Here is a 27,282-nt window from a genome sequence, read left to right on the forward strand (position 1 = left end):
TTCCCAATGTGAAGTTGGATGGACATGAAGGGGAAATAATGTGTAGTAAAGAGTAAAATAAAATATGTCACTGCTTACAGTTAAATTATGCACCAGTGGATTTCTTCATCTTTAAGGACATAGGCAACAAGAGGAAATGTTTATGGATGTTCAGTTCATCAGCAACAGACCAATAAAATATTAACGTAAGAAGGGCTATACAAGTAGTTTGCAAATATTAATATTCAGAGATTGAAATCACTTGCAGATGCAATACAGCAAGTCTGTTTCAGAGGAGGCTATAACCCAAGTCTGTTAATTCAGTTCAAGTGAATCTGATCAAGAAAGTTGCACAGCCCTGGTTACATTTCGCTATGGCCATTTAATAAGAGACTTACTCTGCTTAGCCTAGAGACAGCCAAAGATACTGAAGTTTTAAACTCTTCTGGGTTCTTCTGTGCCAAAGTAGTGATAAGACTGGTAGCAGCAGTAACCACACCCTGGAGGAAAACAGAATTACTAACGTTTTTGTTCAAATATTTTACATCTGTAATTGTTTAAAAGCTTCAAATGAAAGACGGCCATTTGTTATGTACCAGACACCCACATTTATCCTTAAGTTTAGTATCTTCTATAGTAAAAAGAACAGGAGTACTTGTGGCACCTTAGAGACTAAAATTTATTTGAGCATCAGCTTTTGTGGGCTACAGCCCACTTCATCAGATGCATGTAGTGGAAAATACAGTAGGAAGATGTGGGGGGGAGCGCGCGCGCACACACACACCCACCCACACCATAAAACAATGGGTGTTACCATACATACTATAAGGAGAGTGATCAGTTAAGGTGAGCTATTATCATCAGGAGCGAAAAAACTGTTTGTAGTGGTAATGAAAATGGCCCATTTCCAGCAATTGACAAGGAAATGTAAGGAACTGTGGGGGAGGGAGAGGGCGGAATAAGCATGGGGCTACTCTGAAATCTTCTATAGTGTAAACTATTAAGCCTAAAAGCCAAAATCCAGTTTACATTAATCCACAGTTGTAAGTGATACCTTAAAATAAGCTAGCTGTCTTTTGTCAATTTTTTCCCCAAGTAGAAAAAGGAAAGGTAGTGAGATTTCTTGGATACTCCCTCTTATCCACAATTTCTCCACTACACAGCCCTAGAATTAGTAACCCTCCGTTTTGGCCAAAAGCTGAAATGATTACTACTGCATGACACATTTGCGGTGTTTTCAGTGGTATGCTACACTATGCCTTGCTTGCATTGATGGTGCTCCACATTTTTATTAAGGAAGAGTAGCCCTATCAAAGATCAGAAAAGCAGTATTTCAGTCTAATTCTGAATGCTAAAACAAATATACATTCCAAGTAAGGTTAAAAAAAAAAACAAATTATGCAATGGAAGAAAGCAAACAGCTAGGAAGGAGCGATCTTGCTTTTGCAAGAGGAGCATGGAAGAACGGATGCCTATTCCAATTGTGACAGCAGGCTAGCTGCAAACATCTTGTCTGCTATGTTTCACTTAACTTCAAATGAGAACTTCAGATGGTTTGATTATTAAGTTTCAGTGTAGCTTGAGTACCCCTATATGCACTGCTAACTGCTGTTCTGAAATTACTGAACAGCAATATGCAATCACATCCACACCCAGGATGACAATGCTGCAATTTCAGGGTCCTGTTATCTTCCTATATTCATAGTAATAGGCGCTTAATTTATACCACAGTCCTCACAAGGGGAGCTTTTAGGTGTTTGGGAAACTATGCGCGTGTGCACACACACTTATATGGGACACGAGTTTTTTTTAAAACCAGACGTACAGTAGAACACATGGGAATACCGACCCTTTACTGATGTAGGTCTAAATACTGACTAATTCTAGACATTAAGTACCTTTCCCAGAGTAAGAAGAGCTCCATATAGCTCAAAAGCATGTTTCTTTCACCAACAGCAGCTGGTCCAATAAATTATATTACCTCACCCACCTGGTCTCTCTAATTCTAGACATGACTCTCAGGAATTAGTATAACCAATAACTGATTAAAAGAGAGGCTATGGGTATCTTCATTTCTCCCTTTAGGAGAACTGCAATTCAACCTGTGTTTGTTTTTTTAAATACTCAGTGATGCAAAAATGTAGATAGTGGATATGAATTAGTCTCACAGCAATTTAAATAGTTTCCTTCATTTAACATGTTAATAGAAACTATGATTTCCCCTACAGTGAGTGGCTAGACCACTGAATGGCATCCCAGAAGAAATAATGCTATCATAAGCTTACCAAATGCTGGTCATTGAGAAGATGCACCACCCTGGATGTCCAATCTCCCATGGGAACAAAGTCAGGAGAAGTTCTGTACAAACGCAGCAAGCACAAGGCAGCACTCTGCTTCACGCTATCCATGGTGTCGCTGAAAGATAAGAACACCTCTTTTCAGCCCAAAATAAGAGTCTTGGTACTACACAGTGGACCAGTATCTGGCCGTGCTTTTCACAGGCCACTAAACACTATTATCCAGAAGTAAACAAGAATGGAAACCACCGCAAGGGGTTTTAGTTTTTTTTTTTTTTTTTTAAAGGATTAGATCCCCTAGTTAATTATTCAAATTACTTTTGACTACTTTGAACGTGTTAAGTACTTTGATAAGTGGTTTAAAAATTTGGCTAGTTACACTAACTGGTGTAACTTCTTCTGTACTCTTTGCTAAACACTATTTGGCAACATAAAAGCAACAGTGAGACAACACTCCCTTGTCTCCTAAAGCAACAGTACACAGGAGATTTTTCTTCACTCTATAGCTGGAAGTACACTAGTGTTAGAGATGTGATAAGTCAGGGTAAAGCAATACCAATGATCTTCAGGCAGAATACATTTGAAATTAGAGAAGGGATGAGAGTGAAACCAGGATCTCAAGGTAGATGTTCATAGTTGAAAAATGGTTTACAAATATTGTATGACCTTTTATTTCCCAGAGAAGAGATACCAAAAGATGCTGTTTGATGGAGAGCACCATCAAACTCCATATACTTAATTTGCCTTGTTCATTAAGAATAACTCACAATCTTTAGGAAACATGATTCATGAACAAGCTAATACATTTAAATTTCTAGAGCATTACTTGATTTCCATAGCGGTATCCTGCTTGGTACCACATTATGGAACTAAACATTTTCCTTTCAGCCACATGACTTAAGACAAAATTAAATGCAGCCCTTTATTGTATGGGGAACTGGTAGCAAATCCTAAATTTAGATTATTTAACACTAAAATCTGAATAACTTTTGAAATCCAACAAGGACAAAACCCTGAGGGCTAAACTGTCTTGCTTTCTCATGAAATTCTGTTCAGGCTTGGCTGAGCTCTGCAATGTTCAATCACCATTTATTTACCTTCTGTTGCTTGTGTACATCAGGAAAGTCAAAGTAACTGACTAGGATTATTCTAACAAGCCAGGCCCATGCTGCTGTTGCTACAGCAACAGTATTACCACAACCCTGTACTAGGAGTAACTGGAAAATGCCAGAGCATTCATGGAAGTGACCAGGGAGAGGAAGGGAAAGGAGAGAGTCTTGCAGAGCCTGCTCCCTTCAGATCCAATACATGACTTAGTGTCCCAGCCTCCTTTGGGTGCCAACGCATGAGGCAGAAGCTCTAGAACTGCCTATGAGAGGATGGTGGATCCCTTGATGAAGTTATGATAGGGTATTGTTAGTTGCACACAAAGAAAATAGGTAGAAATTTAAAAAAAAATACACTGAGGAAGTTGCATATAAAAAAATCTTTGGAAGAATGGTTTTTAAGTGGCAAAGTCAAGCTCTTAACTTAGAAAATGTTAGATTTACAATTGCATGTGCACAATTAAGGTTGCATGTGCACTGTGTTGCAATTTCTAATTATATGATCATATGCAATTTTTTCCACAGGATCCTTGGCATATTTCAGTACCCAGGATGAACAAAGCCAGAACAACCCAATTATCTTTTTAGTATTCAATACATTCAATTATTTTTCTATTACAATGATGAGAGGTGAATGAGGCAACCAAAAATCTAGTTAGTATTTCAAAAAGTGTATGAGAAGGATCCATACAAATTAAGAGTACTTAATACTAATAAAGAAAGCAGAATTGAACTGAATTACTACCTGGAGGTTTTCATTTCTTTTAAGTCCTGAGAATTCTCAGGAACATAGGCCTAGTCCTATGATCATAATTTCTTATTACACAGTTACTGATGAGAATTCCAGTCAGATAATAGTTGCAAAACTTTTGTTTGGGCCACGGACTTGCTGGGCAAAACAGGGAAAAAAGATAAGTGGCAATTTAAAAGAAAAAAAAAAAGTCACTCAAATGATTTCCTGTGGCTATAAAACCTTGCCTATTCCTATGTATACCTAGAAAGGAAATGTGGATTTTGGGGGAAGCTTGAATATAGAGTGGCGGGGGGGTTGTTTTCACCTTCCTAATGAAATCATAGACACCAATAATGAGCTTCCAATGAAGTACATTTCTAATAAGGAAATCTGTAGTTGAAATATGGTGTTTTCAGATTCATTCACTGCCCATTTTATTAGGATTTATCTGAACAGGAAAAAGGAAACAGCTTTTGTTTTCCCAGGCAAAATATTCTGGATCATACTTCTGGGACAAAAAGTAGATACTTTTAAAAAACAAAATCACGTGGATAATGAACTGGACTCTGCAAAAAAATGCAATTTGGGTTATTAGCCAAGAGGTAATTAGGGCAACATTTTTTAACTTGTTAAATTAGTTAAGTTTCAATATCGATGTTCAGTCACTTAAGCAAACAACCTGATTTTCAGATGTGTTGAGCACTTACCTTCAGTTCCTAATGACAGCAATTGGCACCTCTAGAACATCAGGTCACTTAGGTGCGTAAATATGGCTTTCGACCCCTAACTTCATGCTGAGAACCACTAGTACTACCTATCATTGTGCAGTTGTTTCAAATACAATACAATACATACCCAGCTACAAGTATTTTTGGAATTTCTCCAGCAAATGCTTCTGCCATTTCCCGGCTACCCACATTGGCTATACAATGCAAAGCTAGTCCCATGAAGGTGGGGTTGCGGCTGGCCAGGTCATTCTTGATTGCATTGTTTATCAAGCGGATCAGCTCACTGTTGGAGTTCACTAGCACGGAGATGAAAAGATATCCCTGTGGTTCAGAAAAGGGACAAGAAAAAGTAATATTTCTTATAAAATTAGTTTTAGCTGACTTGATTTATGTCATTTGCTAATATTGTAAAGTATCCTATGTACTCATGCAATTCCCCTCCAGCAATACTTGTCCTTACAGCTCTCCCAAGAGTTGTGTGTAAATAAGTCCCTGGAATTTTAGTCCAATAATAGAATAAAGAGGTCCACAGTTGCAGAGTACAATAGCAATGTCTTGGGGGGAGGGGGGGGAAGAAGAGAATCACATGTACATTCCACCCAAATCATATATTTTGCTCCTCAAAGACCCAAGTTCTGCTCAGTACTTGTCATACACCATCACTTCACATGCACCTAGTAAACGCTAGTTTTCCTCAGTCTAAACTGTCTAATGTTCTACTTGAAGAAAGTATCTTGTCTAATGGAATGTGTGTTTCTTGATAAGGTACATTAAAAATGTAACATGACTAGTCTTCTGTTGCAGTTAGTGCAATATTTATTTTAGAGATTAAAAAGGCAAGAAAATCCATCAAAGTTATTTATCCAAACAAGAAAAGGACTCATCTGTACAGCTAAAAGTTACTCTGCAATCCCAGCTAGAACTAAGCTAAGACCATGCAGAAATAAGGCAAGGGGAAAAAAAAGACTATTTATTTAAGCAGCTAGTTATATAGTGAGGCAGGACAGGACAGGCAACTAGGCAGTATGATATTTCATAGATATTTCCTTCTTCAGGGCTGATAAATTACTCACAATTTGTTTCTCTGTGTATCTGTTAGAACTCAGTAGGTTTACAGCCTCCATGTGGCCAAAGTCAATATCATGCCCCAGGAGGAAGATGAAAAGTAGCTTGCAGACATACTTTTTCTTACTGTAGCCATCCAGAGCCTTGTCACCTATTAAACAATTAAGAAAAAAACATATTTGAAAACCAAGACTCTTTGAAATGCAGCACAGACCAACATTTGGATATCTCCGTATGGCCACACACTAGCATTCTAGTAGCACACGGTATCATTTCAAGTACTGCAGCATGTGCTAAATGTTGTTTCAAGAGTTGTAGTTTTATCCTGTCAGGTTTCATTATTTATGTTTAAGGTTCTTTTGATCCATTAGACGGGAGAATCTATGCAAGTGCTTATTACACAATACAAAAGTTATTGGGTAGCTTGACTACATATTCTGATAGACACTTCTGACTGTAAAAAAAATATATCAATACATTCAGATTTAAAACAACCTACAGTGGCGTACAATACTTTTGAACTAAGCTGCAAAGCAAGCAAACACTGATCCGATGACTCTACAAAACACCGGCACCAAAACACCGGTAACTGAATATACTAGGGCTGTCAATTAATCGCAATTAACTCACGCGATTAACTCAAAAAAATTAATCGTGAAATCATACTGTTAAACAATAGACTACCAACTGAAATTTATTAAATATTTCCGATGTTTTTCTACATTTTCATATACACTGTATTCCGTGCTGTAATTGAAATCAAAGTGTAAATTATTTTTATCACAAATATTTGCACTGTAAAAACGATAGATAAAATAGTGTATTTCAATTCATTTCATACAAGTACTGTAGTGCAATCTCTTTGTCGTGAAAGTGCAACTTACAAATGTAAATTTTATTTTGTTACATAACTGCACTCAAAAACAAAACAAAGTCCACTCAATCCTACTTCTTGGTCAGCCAAATAGCTAAGACAAAAGTTTGTTTACATTTACATGAGATAATGCTGCCCTCTTATTTACAATGTCACCAAGAAGTGAGAACAGGCATTTACATGGCACTTTTGTAGCCAGCATTGCAACATATTTACGTGCCAGACATGCTAAACATTCATACGCACCTTCCTGCTTCGGTCACCATTCCAGAGGACATCCTTCTATGCTGATGTCGCTCATTAAAAAAATAAAATGTGTTAATTAAATTTGTGACTGAACTCCTTGGGGGAGAATTTTAGGTCCCCTGCTCTGTTTTACCCACATTCTGCCATATATTTCATGTTATAGTAGTTTCTGATGATGACCCAGCACATGTTGTTCGTTTTAAGAACTCTTTCACTAAAGATTTGACAAAACACAAAGAAGGTACCAATGTACGATTTCTAAAAATAGCTACAGCACTCAACCCAAGGTTTAAGAATCTGAAGTGCCTTCCAAAATCTGAGAGGGACGAGGTGTGGCGCATGCTTTCAGAAGTCTTAAAAGAGCAACACTCCAATGCAGAAACTACAGAACCCAAACCACCAAAAAAGAAAATCAACCTTCTGCTGGTGATATCTGACTCAGTTAATGAAAATGAACATGTGTCGGTCTGCACTTCTTTGGATTGTTATTGAGCAGAATCCGTCATCATTATGGAAGCATGTCCTCTGGAATGGTGGTTGAAGCATCAAGGGACATATGAATCTTTAGCAAATCTGGCATGTAAATATCTTGCAATGTTGGGGACAACAGGGCTACGAGAATGCCTGATCTCACTTTCAGGTGACATTGTAAACAAGAAGCGGGCAGCATTATCTCCTGCAAATGTGAACAAACTTGTTTGTCTGAGCGATTGGCTGAACAAGAAGTAGGACTGAGTGGACTTGCAGGCTCTAAAATTTTACATTGTTTTATTTTTTAATCCAGTTTTTTTATACATAATTCTACCTTTATAAGTTCAACTTTCATGATAAAGTATCAGAGGGGTAGCCATGTTAGTCTGGATCTGTAAAAGCAGCAAAGAGTCTTGTGGCACCTTATAGACTAACAGACGTTTGGGAGCATGAGCTTTCATGGGTGAATACCCACTTCGTCAGATGCACGTAGTGGAGAGCTACATGCATCCGACGAAGTGGGTATTCACCCACGAAAGCTCATGCTTCCAAACGTCTGTTAGTCTATAAGGTGCCACAAGACTCTTTGCTGCTTTCCTCATAAAGAGTTTGCTCTACAGTACTTGTATTAGGTGAATCGAAAATTCACATTTCTTTTGTTTTTTACAGTGCAAATACTTGTAATAAAAAATAAATAAAAAGTGAGCACTGTACACTTTGTATTGTGTTGTAATTGAAATCAATATATTTGAAAAAGTAGAAAACATCCAAAAATATTTGCATAAATGGTATTCTATTAGCTCTTGAATCGTACGAATAATCTTTTTAATCGTTTAACAGCCCTAGAATATACAAATGTCAGTTTTGCCCCACAATCTGTGGAAATGGCAAAAGCCCAATACTCTGGATTAAGGCATTTAAGTATTCTGCAACAGTTAATGCACACATCAGGAAGTGGAGGAAGTCTGACAAAAAAAAATTATTTTGATTATGCCTTTTTTTAAAGTCTGAAACATTACACTGACTATCATGTGTAAAGGCCATAAACTAAGATTAAGTTCCTCTTGATTACATGCTATCCAGTCAGCTTTACACGTCAAATTTCAAAATGGTTTAGATTACAAGGTTAAGGTGTTTTGTTTAAAAAAAAAGGGGGGGGGGGGGAAGCGGGGAAGAGGATGCTCTAAAACAGTTTACCTTTTATGGTTGTAGTACAGACCTCTAAAATATGTACTTCTGAAAGCTCATCAGCATTATTTTCCAACCTTACTTTCTTTGTTAAAATCCTGTTGTAGCGAACTGATGACTAAATGGGAGGGGGGATATGACAGAGATCTATAAAATCATGAACGTTGTGGAGAAACGAATAAAGAATACTTTATGTGAATACTCCTTCACATAACACAAGAACTAGGGGTAACCAAATGAACTTAATAGGCAGCAGGTTTAAAACAAACTTCTTCACACAACGCATAGTCAACACGTGCAACTCATTGCCAGGGGATGTTGTGAAGGCCAAAAGTATAACTGGGTTCAAAGAAGAATTAGATAAGTTCATAGAAGATGGCTAATAGGTCCATCAGTGGCTAAGATGTCAGGGACACAATCCCCATGCTCAGTGTCCCCCTAAACCTCCAAAAATCAATCAATCAATAAATAATGGGACCGGATGACAAGGGATGGATCACTCAATAAATTGCCCTGTTCTGTTCATTCCCTCTGAATCATCTGGCACCAGCCACTGTCGGAAGACAGGATACTGGGCTAGATGGACCATTGGTCTAACACAGTATGGTCATTCTTATGTACTGAACAGTATAGCCAAAGCCAGTTGGCTGTAAGTGCAATCTTTCCGGCAGATCTGTTACAATATAGGAATTATTTTCTTGTAGAGAAACATGAACATTGTGCCTTTTGGCCAACAGCCTCTTCCTTTCCCCATTCAAGCCTACAAGGAAATGTCTAATGATCAGACAGTTTCCTAGAGTTCTGTCTGTGTAACAAAATTTCAGGGAAAGCTTCTTCCCAGAAGCTTTTAAAAACTTTTCAGCTATTTTTGCCTCACTCAGAGTGAAACAGATTTGTCAAATCAACGACCATTCTTTTTTGATGGGCAGCATTAGTCAGCACAGAATTGTATGGAATAAAGCCTTATATGAAAGGTTACATTATCCCAAAATCAGCAAAACCCAACACACTGCATGTATTTAACAGGCTGAGAAGTGATCAGCTAAACCTACAGGCCAGTAGGCCAGTTTTCAAACAAATCCATGTTTATGTAGTTAAAGAGGGGACCCTGATTTTCAGAGGTGCAAAGTACCCACAACTCACTGACAGGTACTGATAATCAGGCTATTTAATTTGGTGGTTAAATATTGAGGAACTTCAGCATTCACGTCTATGAAGATTTCCAAAATTGTTAAGAGCTACTATTACATAAATTCAGTTAGTTACAGTTGACATAGCAAGCTCAGTGACTGCACCAAGTGTCATAGACGAGTGCCTGGCATATTACAGATTATGCCTACTGGCTGCAGTATTGCCAAAAAACCTAGGTGAGGCTCCGAAAAGCCATAAGATTGGGGGAGTGGAGGGGGATTGGGAGAGGGAGATATTTGCTTTATCAGCCTTGAGGGTCCAAATTTTCAAGTTTCTCTACAAGCATGAAGGCTAACAATTTTTTAAAATTATAGTGAAGATTTTCATGTTACCACTTGATTCCTGGAGCTAGGGCTTGAAGAAAATACCATACATCACTAGACTTGTGGGGAAAAAATGGGAAGAAACTGTTTTCTAATCTATATCAGGCAAGTGTAGATATGACAAACTGACAGAAAAAAAACAAACCCACACCACGATGGCCAGCATGAAGAAAATCCCTTTACATAATCCAAAAATACCTTTATCTTAAGGCAAACAAGATTGCCTTGACTTCTTGAAACCATGAGTGCCAGAACAATTAAATCAAGGATTTAAATTAGCCGTGAATCATGCCTGTGCGTCTGCATATAGTACTCCTGGGGGGATTCTGCATCACTGCACAATGCAGAATTAATATTCTATGCCAAATTTAATTTTTCCCCATAGAACTGATGCTGCAGAGCTGCTGGCTGCCACTAGGGGCCGCTGGATCCAGCGGATCCCAGCTCTCCAGATTCTGTGGGGGAGGAGTTGAGGAGTGAAGGGGAAGCTGGAGGGTTCTGAGCAGCTGCAGTTCCCAGCAGGTCCTGAAGGAAGGAAGTGGCATGCAGAAAACTCTGAATAAGCCAGGGACCCAGAATCAGGCTGTTTTCTCCCTCTGGATCGCGGGAGGGAGGGTAAGGGGGGTTGAGGGTGCCCTACAGCTGGGCTCTTAGGGGTAGGAGGTGCGGGTGTCTGAGAGCAAAGGGGCAGTTTTCTGCCCCCAACATGTGCCCAGCTGGCACGTGTGATACGCCCATACTGAGGCGCCCAACAAAAGCATCATAGTGCCTTCCTTAACTCCCAATTCCTGGGGGAAATCTGTTGTCTGTATTATTAAAGACATACTTGCTGACAGGGATTTTGAAATAAATTACCAAAAATTATTGAAACTGGCATGATTATATAGTGTTATTTTGACAAACTAGGCAGAATTTTAAATTATTGTGCGCAGAGTTTTCAATTTCTTGGCGCAGTATTCCCACAGGAGTAATACAGAAGCAGCAACATAGGTCAACTAACAAAATAGACCATATTACTATGCTGTTCTTGCTGGGGAAGCACTACAGCAACAGCAGTACAGCCAGACAGGATCTTCTTTTGCTGATGGGGCAATCTATAAAGAAGCAACTGAAGAGAGCAAATAAATCTCTCCTTCCCTCAGCAATGAATCATGCTTACAACTCTGCTGATACTCCGGAAAGACAGCACTATCAGCAACAGCAGTGGAGTGAAAATCCACTAGATTCATGCAACTGAGTGAAAAAGTAACAGGAGCACATTAAGGGCAGGGCAAACAAACAAAGGAGGCAAAAAGTGGAGGGAGGAAGAAAAGAGAAGGCAATAGTAAAGAACAAGTGGGAGAGAAAATGGGTGAGAAAAGATGGAAGAGGAGTGAGAACTAGGAGAGATGGAAGCTTGGATTTAAAAAATGTAAGATGGATACTGTAGAGTCAACATGAATCTAGGGCAGACGTCTGCTACAGTCTTTAGTCTCTGCCAACTGAAGGAGCAAGAGGAGTGATAGTTCTGCACTAAAGGCAGGGGTAGTGAGCACCTCAGATTACACTATTATCTCACTAGTTGACTAATATAGGATTTAACTAAAGGAGTCTCTTTCAGCCACTTAGACATATGGGAACAGGGAGCATACACAGAACTCTGCAATCCACTGAAAAGTGGAGCCTTAAAACACACCAAGGTAAGAGATGAATTAATAGCTTTCAAGTTTAATCAGATGTCAGTAGATCAGCAGTTTGGATGCTTCAAACACTTGACCCCAGCAAGTTTCTCCAGGTCTGCAGAACACCTGGAAATGTGATCGGTGTTCACTGTGATCTGAAGGAAGAATACTTCTGATTGATAAAAGCCAGTTTGGGGGTGGTGGATGGGGGGGGAAAGAAAAGGCAGGGACAATTTAGGTTTATTAATTTGGAGACAAAGATGTGAACCAATCTGTGGTTAGGCCACTGATTAAGATATTAAATATCAGATTGCTTCTTGATCAGATATGGAGAGTACTAAAAAAATTGACTAAATTCACCTGGATTTCTCCAGTGTCTGAGACCCCCATAATTAAGGGCTGGATATTGTACTTAAATAGCATTTATATTGGTATATGTGGAGTAATAATCCATTAGAGTAATCCCCAACTCTTAAATTTTATGGGTTGAAAACACCTTTCAGCTACACCTGGAAGCAGATGGGAAGCTAGTGCAGTTCAGAGCATGCATGCATATGCATATGCACCTAACTCATTAAGCAGACTGGCCACATCTTTCTGTACTAGCTGAACTTTTCAATTAATGTTCCAGAGTAGGCCTAAATAGAATGGATTACAATAGTACAAATTCCTACTGACACTCAAATCGTGTATTTAAAATGCCTTCTTGTGCATTTGAAAACCTCCCCTTAAGTAAAACAGAAGGGAAGAGAATATATTGGGAACTAGGAGAAATTAAATAATCCTCTTGTTCTCTCTCAGCTACAGAACAGTGGACACTGAAATGCTCTTTCTTGGTCTCAAAAAATACATTTAACATGTTTTGCAGGAACCAATTTCTTGTCTCAGAGAAATGACCATCTGGACTCTGCAAGAACTGCTGAAGGATTCCAATGTGAAGATGAAACCAGTCAACCCCAATAGACAAACCAATTGTATTCTAATTCCATACAAAAAACTTTAAAAAGTTAAATTAAAGCTGAGGGCTAGTCTACACTGGCAACATTAAAGTGCTGCCACGGCAGCACTTTAACGTGACTTGTGTAGTCACAACAGAGCGCTGGGAGAGAGCTCTCCCAGTGTTCTAAACAAAGCCACCTCCACAAGGGGTGTAGCATGGCTCCCAGCAGTGGTGCACTGTTTACACTGGTGTTTTGCAGAGCTGAAATTTGCTGCCTTCAAGGGAGTGCTTTTCCACACCCGAGCGAGAAAGTTGCTGTGCTGTAAAGTGCTAGTGTAGCCAAGCCCTGAGTAGCAGTAGTTTATAGTCAAAGTATTACAGGGGATGTTTTAAACTATCCCTAAAACAAGCAAACAAAGGATACTGGATTTCTTTTAAGATTAAATTTAACCCAAACACGTTAAAATGACAGAAATACACAATTAAGGCATCCAAACAATCATAATCCTGCCTTGCAATGATATCATGCAATAACCATACAATTGTGACTAATAAATATGTTTGTGGTTCCAGTTTACAAAAAAGATGATTTTCAAGGAGATTTTGTGCGGTAAGCAGAAAAGCACTGTGAGGAATGAGTGAATGCAGGTGCTGGTGATCATCTTTGCCAAGGGCAACACATGGCTTCCTTCCCAATGAGAGCACAAGATGCCAGCCATTTTAAAAGAGGGCAATTAAGTTTTTCTGAAAATTGTTGTTCTACTTTGGCTAAACAACAACAAAAAAAACAACTTATAATTAAAGGGTTTTAAAAAAATTCTATATTCACTTTATTCAAGGCATACTCAAGATTCACTTCCCTGTGAATGGGCAACCCCTGAGCTGAGATCATTCAGGACAAGAAAATCTGACAGTGCTACATTTCTTAAAGACTCCATTTTAAATTAACATTAACTGTTTAATTTATTTGTAAACTCTGAGAAAACTCTGGAAGTGCTGTAATTGAGGAGAATACGGTGTATTCTACATACATAATTACATGGTTAATCCCTTCTTTAAATGCAAACTTAATTTTACCCATGGACACACACACAGGGCTTTCATGACCTGGGAACAAAGGAAAGGGAATGAAATAGTACCCTTTACTACAGATGACACTTAGACCGTTGGCATCCACTGGTTAAGGAAGCAGGCAAACCTACCAACAACTGTGATCAACAAGGGAAAGACCATCACAATGATGGCTTTCCCAAGTGCTTGCTCCTAAAGATTTGTTTGTACGTTAAGGGTCTGGACTGCTGTGAAATTTTAATCTCGGTTGTCAGTGCTTCTTCACAAGACACTTCCAAACAGAGAAAATGAACAATGGTGTCTAAAGAAAAAGAGCCTGAACGCCACAGCCTGCCCTCTAGGATTGTAGAGGCACCCCTGAAGCTGTGCTGTTAAGTAGCAGTGAAGCAGACTGATATTTTGTTCTGCTGCCAGAAACCAATTCCATTAGACTGTGGGAATGACCAACGCACAAGCCAAAGCCTCTTGTGGTGTGAGCTCATGTGCCAACACAGCCACTTGCAGTCTGCTCTTCTTTGAGTAGGGAAGGAAGGTGGTGATCCTCCCTCCTGGCACGTCTACTCATCTTTCAAAACAAGATTAGGAAAACAAAGCTTTTAAAAGACAAGTTACAGATGTTGCATCTACTTCACTGTTCTACAAAGAAGTACTAAAATGAAAATTTCAGACTGGAGATACCCCTTTTTTGCCAGCTTGGCTTTCAAGAGAAACAGCAGCTACCTATCAGGGTGGATAAAAATCAAATTGGATTTTTTTGATAAAATGCTTTTGGGGGGGGAGGGGGAGAGAAACTTATCTTAATTAAAACTAAACCTCAAAGATATCTCATCATGGAATAGGGATTATAAATTCTAATTCTATACTATAAGACAATATATTAATGTGATGTTTAAGAAAAGTTTTGTAAATGAGTTCCAATAGTTCATGGATTAGGGACCCAATTGTATGGGGTTCCCCACAGGCTTCTGGATACACGGCTTCTTGGTCCTTCTTTGAGCAGGGGGTTGGACTAGATGACCTCCTGAGGTCTCTTCCAACCCTGGTATTCTATGATTCTACAATAGAAAGATTAACCTAAATAATCTACCTACCTAATGGGCTCCAGAGGTAACATGCCTGTTAACAGCAAAAACGTTTTAAATAAATAAATAGAGAGAGAGGTGAGAAATAACAGACCTCAACTCTATTGTGCCTCTGCAAATTTGCGTACACAGAGTCAATCCCTTACCTCTCTCTAAAAGTGCCAAGTTTCAGAAAGTTCAATGAACAGAAGATTGTTGGGGGTGGAATAGATCTGGACAAGGAGAAGAAGTCTGGAGATAAAGGTGAGAAGCAAGGGACATGTGCTTGTTTTGTTAAAATATTTTATATTTACTGTTCAAGAAAAAATCCAGATAACTTAACGTTGTTGTTTTAGTTAAATAAAACAATTTAGATGTCTGTCTGGTGATGTTCTCCTCCTAATACAACATGGCAAGAAAATCCTCCAAATATTAATGATTAATCTGTTGAATTGGAGATAGTTCACCTCCCAATGACTTCATAAATATCTGCTTCAATTACCTTTGATAAATGAAATAACCAAACAATTATTCATTTTCTGATATAATTGTAAAACTAATCTGAAAAGTTTTCAAAATAAATCATTGTAGTGTTTGTACCATGTAAAAATTACACCTACATCTATCTCTGAGTTGTGAAGAATATGTATTAAGGTTATAACATCCAACAAGAATGCACTTATGTAGAAAACCGTGATTAAATAGAGTCTTCCTGACTAGTGATTTAAATCATGATTTAAATTATTATTTAAAAATCAAATTCACCTGGCTACCTATTCATCTTGTACACGTGGCAGCAGAGATGGATATCTGAGGAAGAAGAATAATTTGTTTTAGGGCTGTCAAGCAATTTTTAAAAAATCGTGATTAATCGCATTATTAAACAATAATAGAATACCACTTATTTAAATATTTTTGGATATTTTCAACATTTTCAAATATATTGATTTCAATTAAAACATAGAATACAAAGTGTACAGTGCTCACGTTATAATTTTATTACAAATATTTGCACCGTAAAGACCAAAATAAATAGTATTTTTCAATCCCCCCATTGCAAGTACTGTAGTGCAATGTTTTTATCATGAAAGTTGAATTTATAAATATAGAATTACAGATGCTCCCCGACTTATGCAAGCGTTCCATTCCGGAACACCTTGCATAACTAAAATTTTGCGTAAGTTGGAAACGTATACCCGACCATTACGAAAAAAACTAAAAAAACCATCCTATTTCTAGCTTATGGAACTTTTTCCATAAGTGCAGATTTGCATAAATCGGGTTTGTGTAACCCGGGAGGCGTCTGTATGTAAAAAAAAAAAAATCTGCACTCAAAAACAAAACAATGTAAAACTTCGGAGCCTACAAATACACTCAGTCCTACTTCTTGTTCAGCCAAATCGCTCAGAACAACAAGTTTGTTTATATTAGCAGAGGATAATGCTACCTGCTTCTTGTTTACAATGTCACCTGAAATAGGCATTCCCATGGCTCAGTTGTAGCTGGCATCGCAAGGTATTTACGTGCAAAATGTCCTAAAGATTCATATGTCCCTTCAGGCTTCAACCACCACTCCAGAATGCATCCATCCTGATGACAGGTTCTGCTCAGTAACGATCCAAAACAGTGAGGACTGACACATGTTCATTTTCATCATCTGAGTTGGATGTCACCAGCAGAAGGTTGATTTTCTTTTTTGGTGGTTTGGGTTCTGTAGTTTCCGCATTGGAGTGTTGCTCTTTTAAGACTTCTGAAAGCATGCTCCGCACCTCTTCCCTCTCAGATTTTGGAAGGCACTTCAGATTCTTAAACCTTGGGTCGAGGGCCGTAACTATCTTTAGACATCTCACATTGGTACCTTCTTTGAGTCTGCCAAATCTGTAGTGAAAGTGTTCTTAAAACAAACAATATTTGCTAGTTCATCATCTAAGACTGCTATTAACATGAAATACATGGCAGAATTTGGGTAAAACAGGGCAGGAGACATACAATTCTACCCCAAAGAGTTCAGTCATAAAATTTAATGGGTTTTTTTTGTTGTTGTTGTTTTTTAAATGAGCACCATCAGCATGGAAGCATGTCCTCTGGAACAACAGCCAAAGCATGAAGGGGCATAAGAATGCCTAGCATATCTGGCACGTATATACCTTGTAATGACAGCTACAAAAGAGCCGTGCAAACGCCTGTTCTCACTTTCAGGTGACATTGTAAATAATAAGCAGGCAGTATTATCTCATGTAAATGTAAATAAACTTCTTTGTCTTAGCTATTTGGCTGAACAAGAAGTAGGACTGAATAGACTTGTAGGCTCTAAAGTTTTACATTGCACTCAAAAACAAAACAATTATGTAACAAACAAACAAAAATCTACATTTGTAAATTGCATTTTCAGGATAAAGAGATTGAACTACAGTACTTGTATGAAGTGAATTGAAAAATACTATTTCTTTTATAATTTTGACAATGCAAATATTTGTAATCCAAAATAATAATTTAAAGTGAGCAGTGTAAACTTTGTATTCCGTGTTGTACCTGAAATCAATATATTTGAAAATGTAGAAAAACATCCAAAAATATTCAATAAATTTCACTTGGTTTTTTATTGGTTAACAGCTGATTAAAACTGCAATTAATCGCAATTAATTTTTTAAACCATGATTACTTTGAGTTAATCATGAGTTAACTGTGATTAATCAATAGCCCTAGTTTGTTTAATTTTGTATTACAATATAAAATCTAAGATGGATTCCAATTCCAAAGACTAAATTGAACTGTGTATAGTTTGTTTAAATAACCTTATTATAGTTTAAACACAGCTTTGTTATTTTAAGTACTATATGCTGTGAGAACTCAACAACAGCCCCACTTTAAACACATGCCTGGGCACACTTATGTATGCTGAAGAAACCTCAATTTGCGCAACTGAAGTCTCCATCCTAGCACTTATTCTGATTTTTTGCACAGTTTATTGTGGTCTGAAACTGCATAAATACCCCTTGTCCATGCTGAATTTCACTACACAAAAAACCCCAGTGTTTTAGTGCCAAAGGATTATATATTTTCCTATAACCCCTAACAGCAAGTTCATATTTTATTGCTCACAGGAAACAGAAAGGAACAGGAAATGTTTTTCTTCTGATCAGGTTCTCCTCAATGAAAAATATATACATAAGTTTCTGTAACAACTTATGTCTGAAATTCAGCAGAAACAGGAAGGATCCAAAGAATTCTGGTCAGCAGTTTCAACCACAGCAAACAGGACAAAAATGACTTCTTTCCCTAGAAAACTTGGTGTTCTTGTCATCTGATGGGAATTACTATCCATTGATGAGGCAAATTCCACTGTTGTAAAAAAATTATACTTTCAAATTTCTTCTTGTTCAGAGATTTTAGCACCAGATTCTAGAGCTGTGCACACACCAATAGGAACTGTAGTTGTGGATCATACTTCTCTCAGACATATAATCAATATAGGAAAAGCATACATCAAAAGCAACATTATGAAGTCTCTGAATTTATTCCAACCAGAAACCTAAACAAGGCTAATGTACAAATGATAGTTTATAAATGAAGTCACAACAGAAAGGGGAAAATTAGGAAAACATCTCGAGCTGTCTGCAATTTTACAGCAATTTTTAAAGTATAGTCTATTGAACACAATCAGAAAGAAGAGTAAGAACACTCAGTTCTATGTAAATGGACTATCTACACAAATTAAGTAACTGATAACACCCAACCAGTCCAATTAGCTTGTGTGGGCATTAGTAAGGTGGGGTTTTTTGGAGCCAGTAACCAATTGGAATGTAAAGATTTCAATTTTATGTTAAGGGGGTAATGGTTTACATTCAGGAGAGAGAAAATACATTCTGTGGCAAAAAAGTTTGCTTACCAGTTTGTGCAATTCAATGATTTAGCTTTAAGTTCTGTATAACTTGCTTTTGTGTAGTTAGTACACTAGTTTCGGCATTCCAATGGACCAGCAGATTAAGTATTCTGGGTGTAAAAACTCATATCACAGCTTGTAATGTGCTATCGAGTTTTGGTAGCTTCTATGTTCACATCTATACACTTTAGAGTAATTTATGTACTTCTTCCAGCAAGTGTGGCAGGAATTATAGAAAGGAGCCTAACTGAATAGTTTAAGCGAACAAGCAAAAGTCTCCAGGAGTTACAATATCAGTTACAAATCCTCCAGTACTAGGGCCTGGTCTACAGTGGCGGGGGGGGGAGGGGGGGAGGGATTTCGAACTAAGGTACCTTAGTTCGAACTTCTTACCTGTCCAGACGCCGCGGGATCGAAGTCCGCGGCTCCCCCGTCGACTCTGCCACCGCCGTTCGTGGTGGTGGAGTTCCGGAGTCGACGGGAGCGCGTTCGGAGTTCGAACTATTGCGTCTAGATTAGACACGATAGTTCGAACTCCGAGAAGTCGAACGCTACCCGTCGACCCGGCCAGTAAGTATAGACGTACCCTTAGTTGCCAGCATACTAGCAGACAAGCTTACTATGATACCTACAAATCAGGAAGTACAATCAGGATTTAAATATCAGTTTACAATAAAATCTGTTCACCACCAAGAATGTTTAAATTAAAGTATTTATACTTAAGGTCTACTTAAACTGGGTAAAGAAATATTGCTTCATAAAGTGTTAACAGAAGATGTATGTGTCAGTCAGTCACCTGTCTGCTACGACCAACCCCTTTTATATGAATTTTTTTTTGAAAAAAAAGAAGTATTTCATTATGCTATACAAAAAACTGGCTGTGTTGTTTTAGTTGGTATAATCATCAAGCACCTGTCCCACATCCTGTCCATAGCCCTTTCTTAATCATTTGGTAAAAAGTGCATTATGATGCATCTCTGCATGCAATTTGGGGAAGGGAAGAGTGACAGGACTTTCAGTTCTGATAAGAAATCAGAACAGACTATTACAATTACAGGATCTTTCAATAGCACAAGTTAAACCACAAACATTTTAAGGATAAAAATGAAGCATCTTAGGCTAAAGTGGCTGAGCTTTAGAAGAGGAACAGTTTAGTGAGTTACTAGAGCAGGCAACTGGGATTTAGAGCTCCTCTTTTCTCTCCCCACTCTACCACTGATTTACTACACTGAGAAGACAGATACAGTTTGCCTGTAGAATCAGCATACAGCTGGCATCTGAGACTAGTTTTTCACAGCTTCAGGGTTTAAAGAGTGCTTTGAGATCTTCAGATTTAAAAAGTGATTTATTAACCCAGTAAGCTTCCTTAAGAAACAGTCATATAAAGACAGTCTCATTAAAACTACTAATACTCATATCTTCACAGCCATGCTTACAATTTACCACTGGGGGAAAAGGCACAATGTTTCTAGATGTTTAAATAAAAGGGCTACATTAGATTTTTCTTTCAAGACAAAGACCCCTAGATTTCACTCTTTACACACCAACATTAATTGTGTTCTCTATTTTCTCTCCTGGGCCTGTATTTTGTTTTGATTTGTATACAAGAGAGGGTTTTAGAAAGGCCCAATCCTAGTGGCCAAGTTTTCTTGTACGGAAAAATCCAAGTCCATATTTAGCGTAGATCCTTAGCCATTGGGAAACTCCAACACACTGGGGGAAGGGCTTCCCTGAAACCGACATAAAGGCAGTGCTAGAACCCAGGTCTATGTACTTGGGCTGCCTGGGCCCCACCAGCTGAGGTATGGAAGTTCCCTTTTTATCCCTAAAGATCTCCATGCCATGGCATGCAGTGGGATGGGAACAGTCACAGAGCGCGAGTCTGGGGCCAGCCAGCCACCCTTGAGAAATAGCCTCAAGGAATTCTTCTCCCATTCCTACAAGATAATTACAAAAAAAAAAAAAAAAAATCCCACAACACTCCCATGGTGGGTCCACTGGGTTGGGGGAAGAGTAGGAGTGAAAGCCAGAGTACTGGAGCTATGTGGGCCAATAAAGTCTGAGGATGCAGAGCAATGGGGAAGATGACTGGATTTGAGCTATGCCAGAGCAGGCAGCCAAAGGTGTGCTAGGAATAGAACACTAAACTGTGGTGAGGGAAAAAAATAAAGGCAGCCGCCAGCATTGCTTCCTAGTACCACTCCCTGCCCACCCCAGCTCTGCTATCAGTAAGCTCTGCACTGTTCCACTGGCTGCCCTCAGGCAATTTACACAGTATCCAACCAGTAAGCACCTTAACTTTCTGCCTACAGTGCCAATATTTCCAATAGCATTAGTTAACTGGAACTAGCTGGCAATTAACTCAATTTACATCAACCAAAACTCTCATCTAGCCAGAGCGTTTGTAAACACAGTCTGGGACAGTAGTATGCCCCAAGGCCTCAAGAACTCATGTATAACAGGCTCTTCAACTGCAAGTTTTCCAACTGCCATATACATAACATTTCATCTCTTACTATCAAAATGTAGAATATCAAATTATACTGTGAAGATAATGTAATTCTTCCTCTAATTAAAATATGATCCTAGGTTGAAAGTTAAGCAAGAAAAAGTACACATGGTAAGCTAACTGGAGAGAGGCTTTTCTGCAATGAACGCACAAGTCACACACAACATTTAACAAAGCACAGGTAGAGCACACAGCAATACTTAGTCATGTTTGCGCAAAATATTGTAATAACCTTGGCTTTGATGCGTTATACTATTGACAAATTACTCAGGCTGAAATTCAGAGTGAAATCCTAGCCCTCCAGCTGAAATTTTTCATGTTGGTGGCTAGAATTTGTTAGTCTTAAAACTTCCTAAATAGCTAAAAATCATCATAATGCTTACACACAAGGAAACAGAAGTAAGGTATCATGGGCAACCTAAATTGTAGCATTTCTTAATTTTTAAGCGCTTGACTGTGTAACACAGAAAAGAGTTCTTTAGCTTATGTAGTTTGCTTTTTTTTTTTTTAAAAAAAAAAGGATGAAGATTAAAAACAAGTTATGTGAACTATAAGAATCTTATGCATCAGAAAGGATTGAACTCTGAACTCTCAGCACTGCAACACAGCTGGTGTTACAGAGCTGCCTATGTTAGCTGGAGAAGGCGGCCATTATTTGGGGGGCAGGAGAGGAGAAAAGAACGGAAGGGACTCTGTGGGGCCACTTACTCGGCCTGAGGGAGCATGGCCCATCTGTCCCCAGAAAGTGGAGGAGTTCCTTCCCCATGTTCACTTCTCAGAGGGGTTATGGGCCACTGGAGCTATGTGAAATCCAGAGGGATTTTCAGAGAAGCTCAGCAAGACACTTGCTCCACAGCACAGTCCCAAGACAGGCTATCTGCTCCCAGGGCTCCCAATGCACTGTGTACTGCTGCTTTGGTGGTGGTTGGGGGGGGGGGGGGGGAAAGGGGCGTGGATGGTGGTGGTATGAGCCCAGCTTCTGATTAGAATGTGTATGTTCAGTAATTCTCAGCAACATTTGTTCAGCATTCTAACAAAAGCAGATAAATTGTAGTTTTCAGAAGTTTGCATTCAGATTTGGCTAAAACTAATTTCATTGGAAAGAAAAGGCTTTGGGCCATCTTTTTCACAGCTACATGACAGAGATTCACTGGAAACAATGGAAGTGCTAGATCTTCTCAGAAAAGGTCACAAGGACCTTTTATAATGAAAGCATTAGGCAACAAATATGGGGAAGCTAATAACAATCCCTATAATAAAAGGGTGCTGCATACATTTGCAAAAAAAAAAAAAAAAAAAACTTTTCTGTGCTAGTGCACAATTAAGCCACTATGCATTCTCTAAGGCCGTGTCTACACTACCACTTATGGCAGCTCCGGGGTATGGGGAAAAAAAAAAAAAAACCAACAACAAGCATGTAAGCATGCAGAGCTTAAGTCACCAAGTGCTTAATGGCTATGCCTCCAGTTACTACCCTACCAGTGTTTAAAATGTGTTGCTTTATAAAGGATTTGAACACTTTGTACACAATATTGGATATACTATTTTCAGCCAGTTCAAAATTCTTAATGGGGGTGTTGGGACAGATTTCAATGGTTTAAAAAAAAAAAAAAAGGCAGGTGATGAAATAGATGCTAGAGTTGTAACAGGATTTTTTCCCCTCCAGATATGGAAAGCTGTCAAGGGAGCGCAGAGGCACAACCAAGAGAGGAGAATATACAAAAAGGAAATATATAGTTCATTGACCTGTGAAATAAAGAGCTGTAAAGAAGACAGATATAACAGGCAACAGGGTATGCTAAAACATAGTAAAAAAAGAGATAATGAAATAAAACAATTTCACTGGAAGATGTACCACCAATTTTGGCTTGGGAAGACAACAGGTCACTGCTAATGGGAACAGACTCAAATTGCTCCTTAATAGGCGTACAAGCAGATCTAATGACCAAGTAAAAGTGTCACAGTGATACAAAGATTTTAAGAATTTTAATCCCTGTTCCACAACAACATTCACTTATCTATGTTCCCCTCCATCAATTAACAAGCTCTGCTTTCAGAATAAAAGACACTTTTGTTAATCAGCAGAAAATGTCCCTGAGGAGGGGAGATTACAACATATAAATAATATGGATCAGGGCTAGCTGAAGGCAACTTCAGTGAAGGCTGCACAACTCAAGTGAATTTTAGAAAGCCACTTCTGTTCAATATTCAGGAAATGCCAACATGAAAAACCTATAATAGCAACAAGAGGAAGACTTAACTTTGATGAATACTTACAAATTTGGCTCCATATAAGCAGCTGTGGAACTACAACTTGTCTACAAATAGCTTTTAAAAAAACCCACTCACACAAGCCACAATGCTCACGCTTTCCTGGAAAGTCACTGTAATTAATATTTTCTCAATCTGCACAGAAACATGGCAGATTTTTAAAAAGCTGATATTGGGGAAAGAAGAGCGTCTTATTCCCAAAAAATCCTCAACTGAGGAAGAGTCAGCTTTACGAGGGAAAGAGTTTTTAAAATAAGGAATTCAACACATTAACATTTTGGAATTGTAAATGTTTATGTAATGACCTTCAACGCTAACGACTCAGTGAAATTCCACTAGCAGAAAGCAGCTGTACTAACACAGTGTAATCTGGTACCCTGCAATGCGTACAGTTATCCCATATGCTATCTATCTACATTGGCTCTTTATGTTTTTCATTTGATAAAAAAGTCAGTTACAGAGAGAAGTGTGGGTTGGGACCCAGCTTCAAATACCAAAATAGCAACTTTTAAATTCTCATTCTTGTGATTAAAACAAGCTTGCAGGAGTAATAGTGTAGGATTTTGAATGCCACTCTTGAAGAAAAAAAAATCAGTCGAATTAACTTGAGCTGTGTGGGTAATTGGCTTATTTCTGAAGACTTGCATTTATGTGGCTCCGTGAAAAAGAATATTAAGATAATTTGTAGTATTTTAGTAAATTTCACCTATTGATTTAGTCCTCTTCCCAAAACACTGATTTCCCCACCCTGTGTGTTTTTTTAGTGGAGCTGCAGTCCAACTGGGTTTTGTTTGCTTCCTTGATAGTGCACTAGTGCTGTGCACCTGAAAAAAAAAAAATCCAGAGAATGGCATTCATCAAATTATAGATTTCAAGGGCGTTTAGAGATACTTGCACCTGAAATCACATGTGCAATCCATTGAGCCCTTTAAGTTAGATTCTTCTTGTGCATATTTAATAAAGTAGATGTGGCCAGAAAGTCTGACTAACATTTTAATAAAAAGTCTTGACTAGCTCTAAAAGAAACTGAGGACATTTCTTAGAAAGTGGAGATACTTAAGTGAGCCTTTGGCCCTAAAGCAGAAGTCAAGTCTCCCTTCTTTCAATGTACGGGGTATTCCAGGGTCCGAATAGTACCATTGTAAACATGAAAAAATAGATCTTTGAACTATATGGAGAATGAAGGGCCACACACACTGACTAGAGCTAGTTTTCCAGCCACATAAGGAGATATCAGGTTCTTGAACTCTATGCCCCACATGGGATGATAGATAAAGGAAGATGTGTTTGGAATGAAGGATGGATAATCTGAAAGGTTATCATGCCTGATGCAATGGTTCTGACATGAGACTACGGCCCATAAATAGCAGGTGGACTGTTCAGATGGCAGTATACAGGAGAGAATAGAGATGGTGGCAGTCTGTGGCCCATACTGGAAATCTAGATAGAGTATGCATGTAAAAGTGTTTAGCTCATAGTTAAAAGGTTAGTAGGGATACGTGATCAGAATAGGTGCTGAGTGGATTTTAGAACCATGATTTGAGTTCTAGTTTGTGTTTTAAAATGTTAGAATAGTTAAAAATTTAAGAGGCACAGTATTCTCAAATTAATGACAATTAAGTAGAGTCAAACTTAAATATTTTGAAAATAGCTTGTTAGGGAAAATTTGACTGTTGATTAGCATTGTGTTACATATTTCAGTATTAGCCACAAGCATTAGCCAACACCATATGGCATGGTTATGTCTGATCCACTGCAGAAAATGGAGTGAAGAGCTGAGAAGATGTGCCATTTTTAGAAAAGTCACATTAATATACAAAGAGAGAGAACAGTATGAGATTACATCAGCAATATGGTGGGCTGTGCAAAACCCAACGTCAAACAGGATTTACGCCAACACTAAACAGATTGTCAATGAACTGAATAAGTCAAGCATCCAACCATGCTATCTGGACCACTATAACCTAGTAATTATACGAAGTTCAGAACACACTTCTAATCCCTCTCCCGCCCCCACCATTATCTGCACAGAACCTGCTGCAAGTCAGTTTGTAACATGGCTATTAGGACAATACCAAGGATTTATAAGGGGGAGCAATACAATCATGAACACTCAGAGCCTTGCCTACACACACCATTCTGTACCTGCATCAACACCACCATAACCAGTGCCATGGCTGACAATGGTAGTATTACTGCAGATACGGTTCAAAGCAAATGGTCTTGACAAAGTATAAGATTGTTTAGCCAAGTCTACAGAAATATAATCATTATCAACAATTGTAGACAAGACTTTGGAAACTGAAGTGATCCTATTATACTGATATTGTTTGCCTCTAGGTCTGGGCATGTACAGAACATATTAGTATTAGATAAAAAGGTCTGATGCGCTAATATAATGCAATCTTGTGATTGTCACTTTTAATTGAAGAAAATTATTTCACTGATGTACTGTCACTGCAGTGCACGTTTCTGTTCCAGTTCACCAAATACTGCATTTAGGCTGCAAAATACCCAATTCAGAAGATATTTAAATTACAGCAGCTGCTGTGAACTGTGAAAACTTTGCCTGTCTATTAAAGCTTTCAGTTAAAAGCAGTAAACATTCTGATCAGTTTGAAGACATCTCTGATAATCAGAGATTATCTCTGATAATCATGTTGAATCGGTACAATGTTTATCAACAAAAAATGTTTGTGTGATGCCTACTATCACTTGCTGTCATTAATCTTAATTTGTTTCTCTTCTAGAAGCCACCTGTATCACTTTCCCTAGACACTTATTTCTGCAAAAGAAGTCTGTTAATTAGCATGTGAACTACAGTCTGTTTGCTCCCAACATACTTTACTACAAGATGCTTCATGTCTAGAGACTTTGCCTGATAAAATAAACAACCCAGATAAACAAATTTGAAGTCTGCTGCTTTTACAGTTTTAAATACACCAAAATTTCGGACTATTGAAAGGTTATCAAGAGAGCAGAGCCTGGAAGTGCTGTATCTACTAAGCCTGAAATATACTGCAGGCAGATCAGTAAAATGTGCAATCAGGATCTCCTGGCTATTCACTGAGGCCTGTGGCATATGAAAATGCTATGCTGGGAGCACACCGGTGCTTTTCGTCACAAAACTTTTGTCATTCATGGGGGATGTTTTTAAGACAAACCCTAAGTGAACGATTACTCTGATTAGAAATAGCACTATTTGTGACAGAGAATGTAAGACTTTTGGGGAGCTTTTGAGAAAAACCTTAAGAACAGGTTTACCACATAGTAAATTCGGAGATGCAGATAACTTTCACCCCTTTACACATTACTATTGTCATATATGCAGCCCTCAGTATAACAAGTCAATATAAAACATTTATTGAGTGAAGACGCTGCTGGTGAAACACTGCATTAGGAAAGGGCAGCAGCCACTAGCAACTCCACAAACCACATACTTAAATTCAGAACGTTTAGGAATCTTGGATGAGATTACAACTGTAGGTATATATGATGTACTAAATATACACTTGAGGTACAGTTTTAATACTACATAACGTGGAAGCTAAGTGTTCTCTAGCCTTCGCTTTATAAGAATACTTAGTATTGCTTAAGTTTTATTACTATATTAAAATTTAAAACTGCTTATGTTGAACCTAATTTTAGAAGCCCTGTTAAAAGATCATTGATGGACCTATCCTCC

General features: G+C 38.3%; 1 protein-coding gene across 6 annotated transcripts in view; it reads right to left on the minus strand.

Moving 5' to 3' along the window:
* The window catches only part of AP2A2 (adaptor related protein complex 2 subunit alpha 2), a 95,658-nt gene that overhangs the window by 38,615 nt on the left and 29,761 nt on the right, over positions 1 to 27,282 (minus strand). For all 6 annotated transcript variants that reach the window (XM_039535430.1, XM_039535431.1, XM_039535429.1 and 3 more), the window contains exons 3-6: positions 5,917 to 6,059; positions 4,971 to 5,164; positions 2,265 to 2,394; positions 378 to 479 (exon numbers count right to left, since the gene is read on the minus strand). In XM_039535430.1, the coding sequence (XP_039391364.1) occupies positions 378 to 479; positions 2,265 to 2,394; positions 4,971 to 5,164; positions 5,917 to 6,059 (569 nt within the window). The remainder of the gene's footprint in view (positions 1 to 377; positions 480 to 2,264; positions 2,395 to 4,970; positions 5,165 to 5,916; positions 6,060 to 27,282) is intronic.

This window comes from Mauremys reevesii, linkage group 4 (assembly GCF_016161935.1).
Source record: "Mauremys reevesii isolate NIE-2019 linkage group 4, ASM1616193v1, whole genome shotgun sequence".
Taxonomy (NCBI): domain Eukaryota; kingdom Metazoa; phylum Chordata; order Testudines; family Geoemydidae; genus Mauremys; species Mauremys reevesii.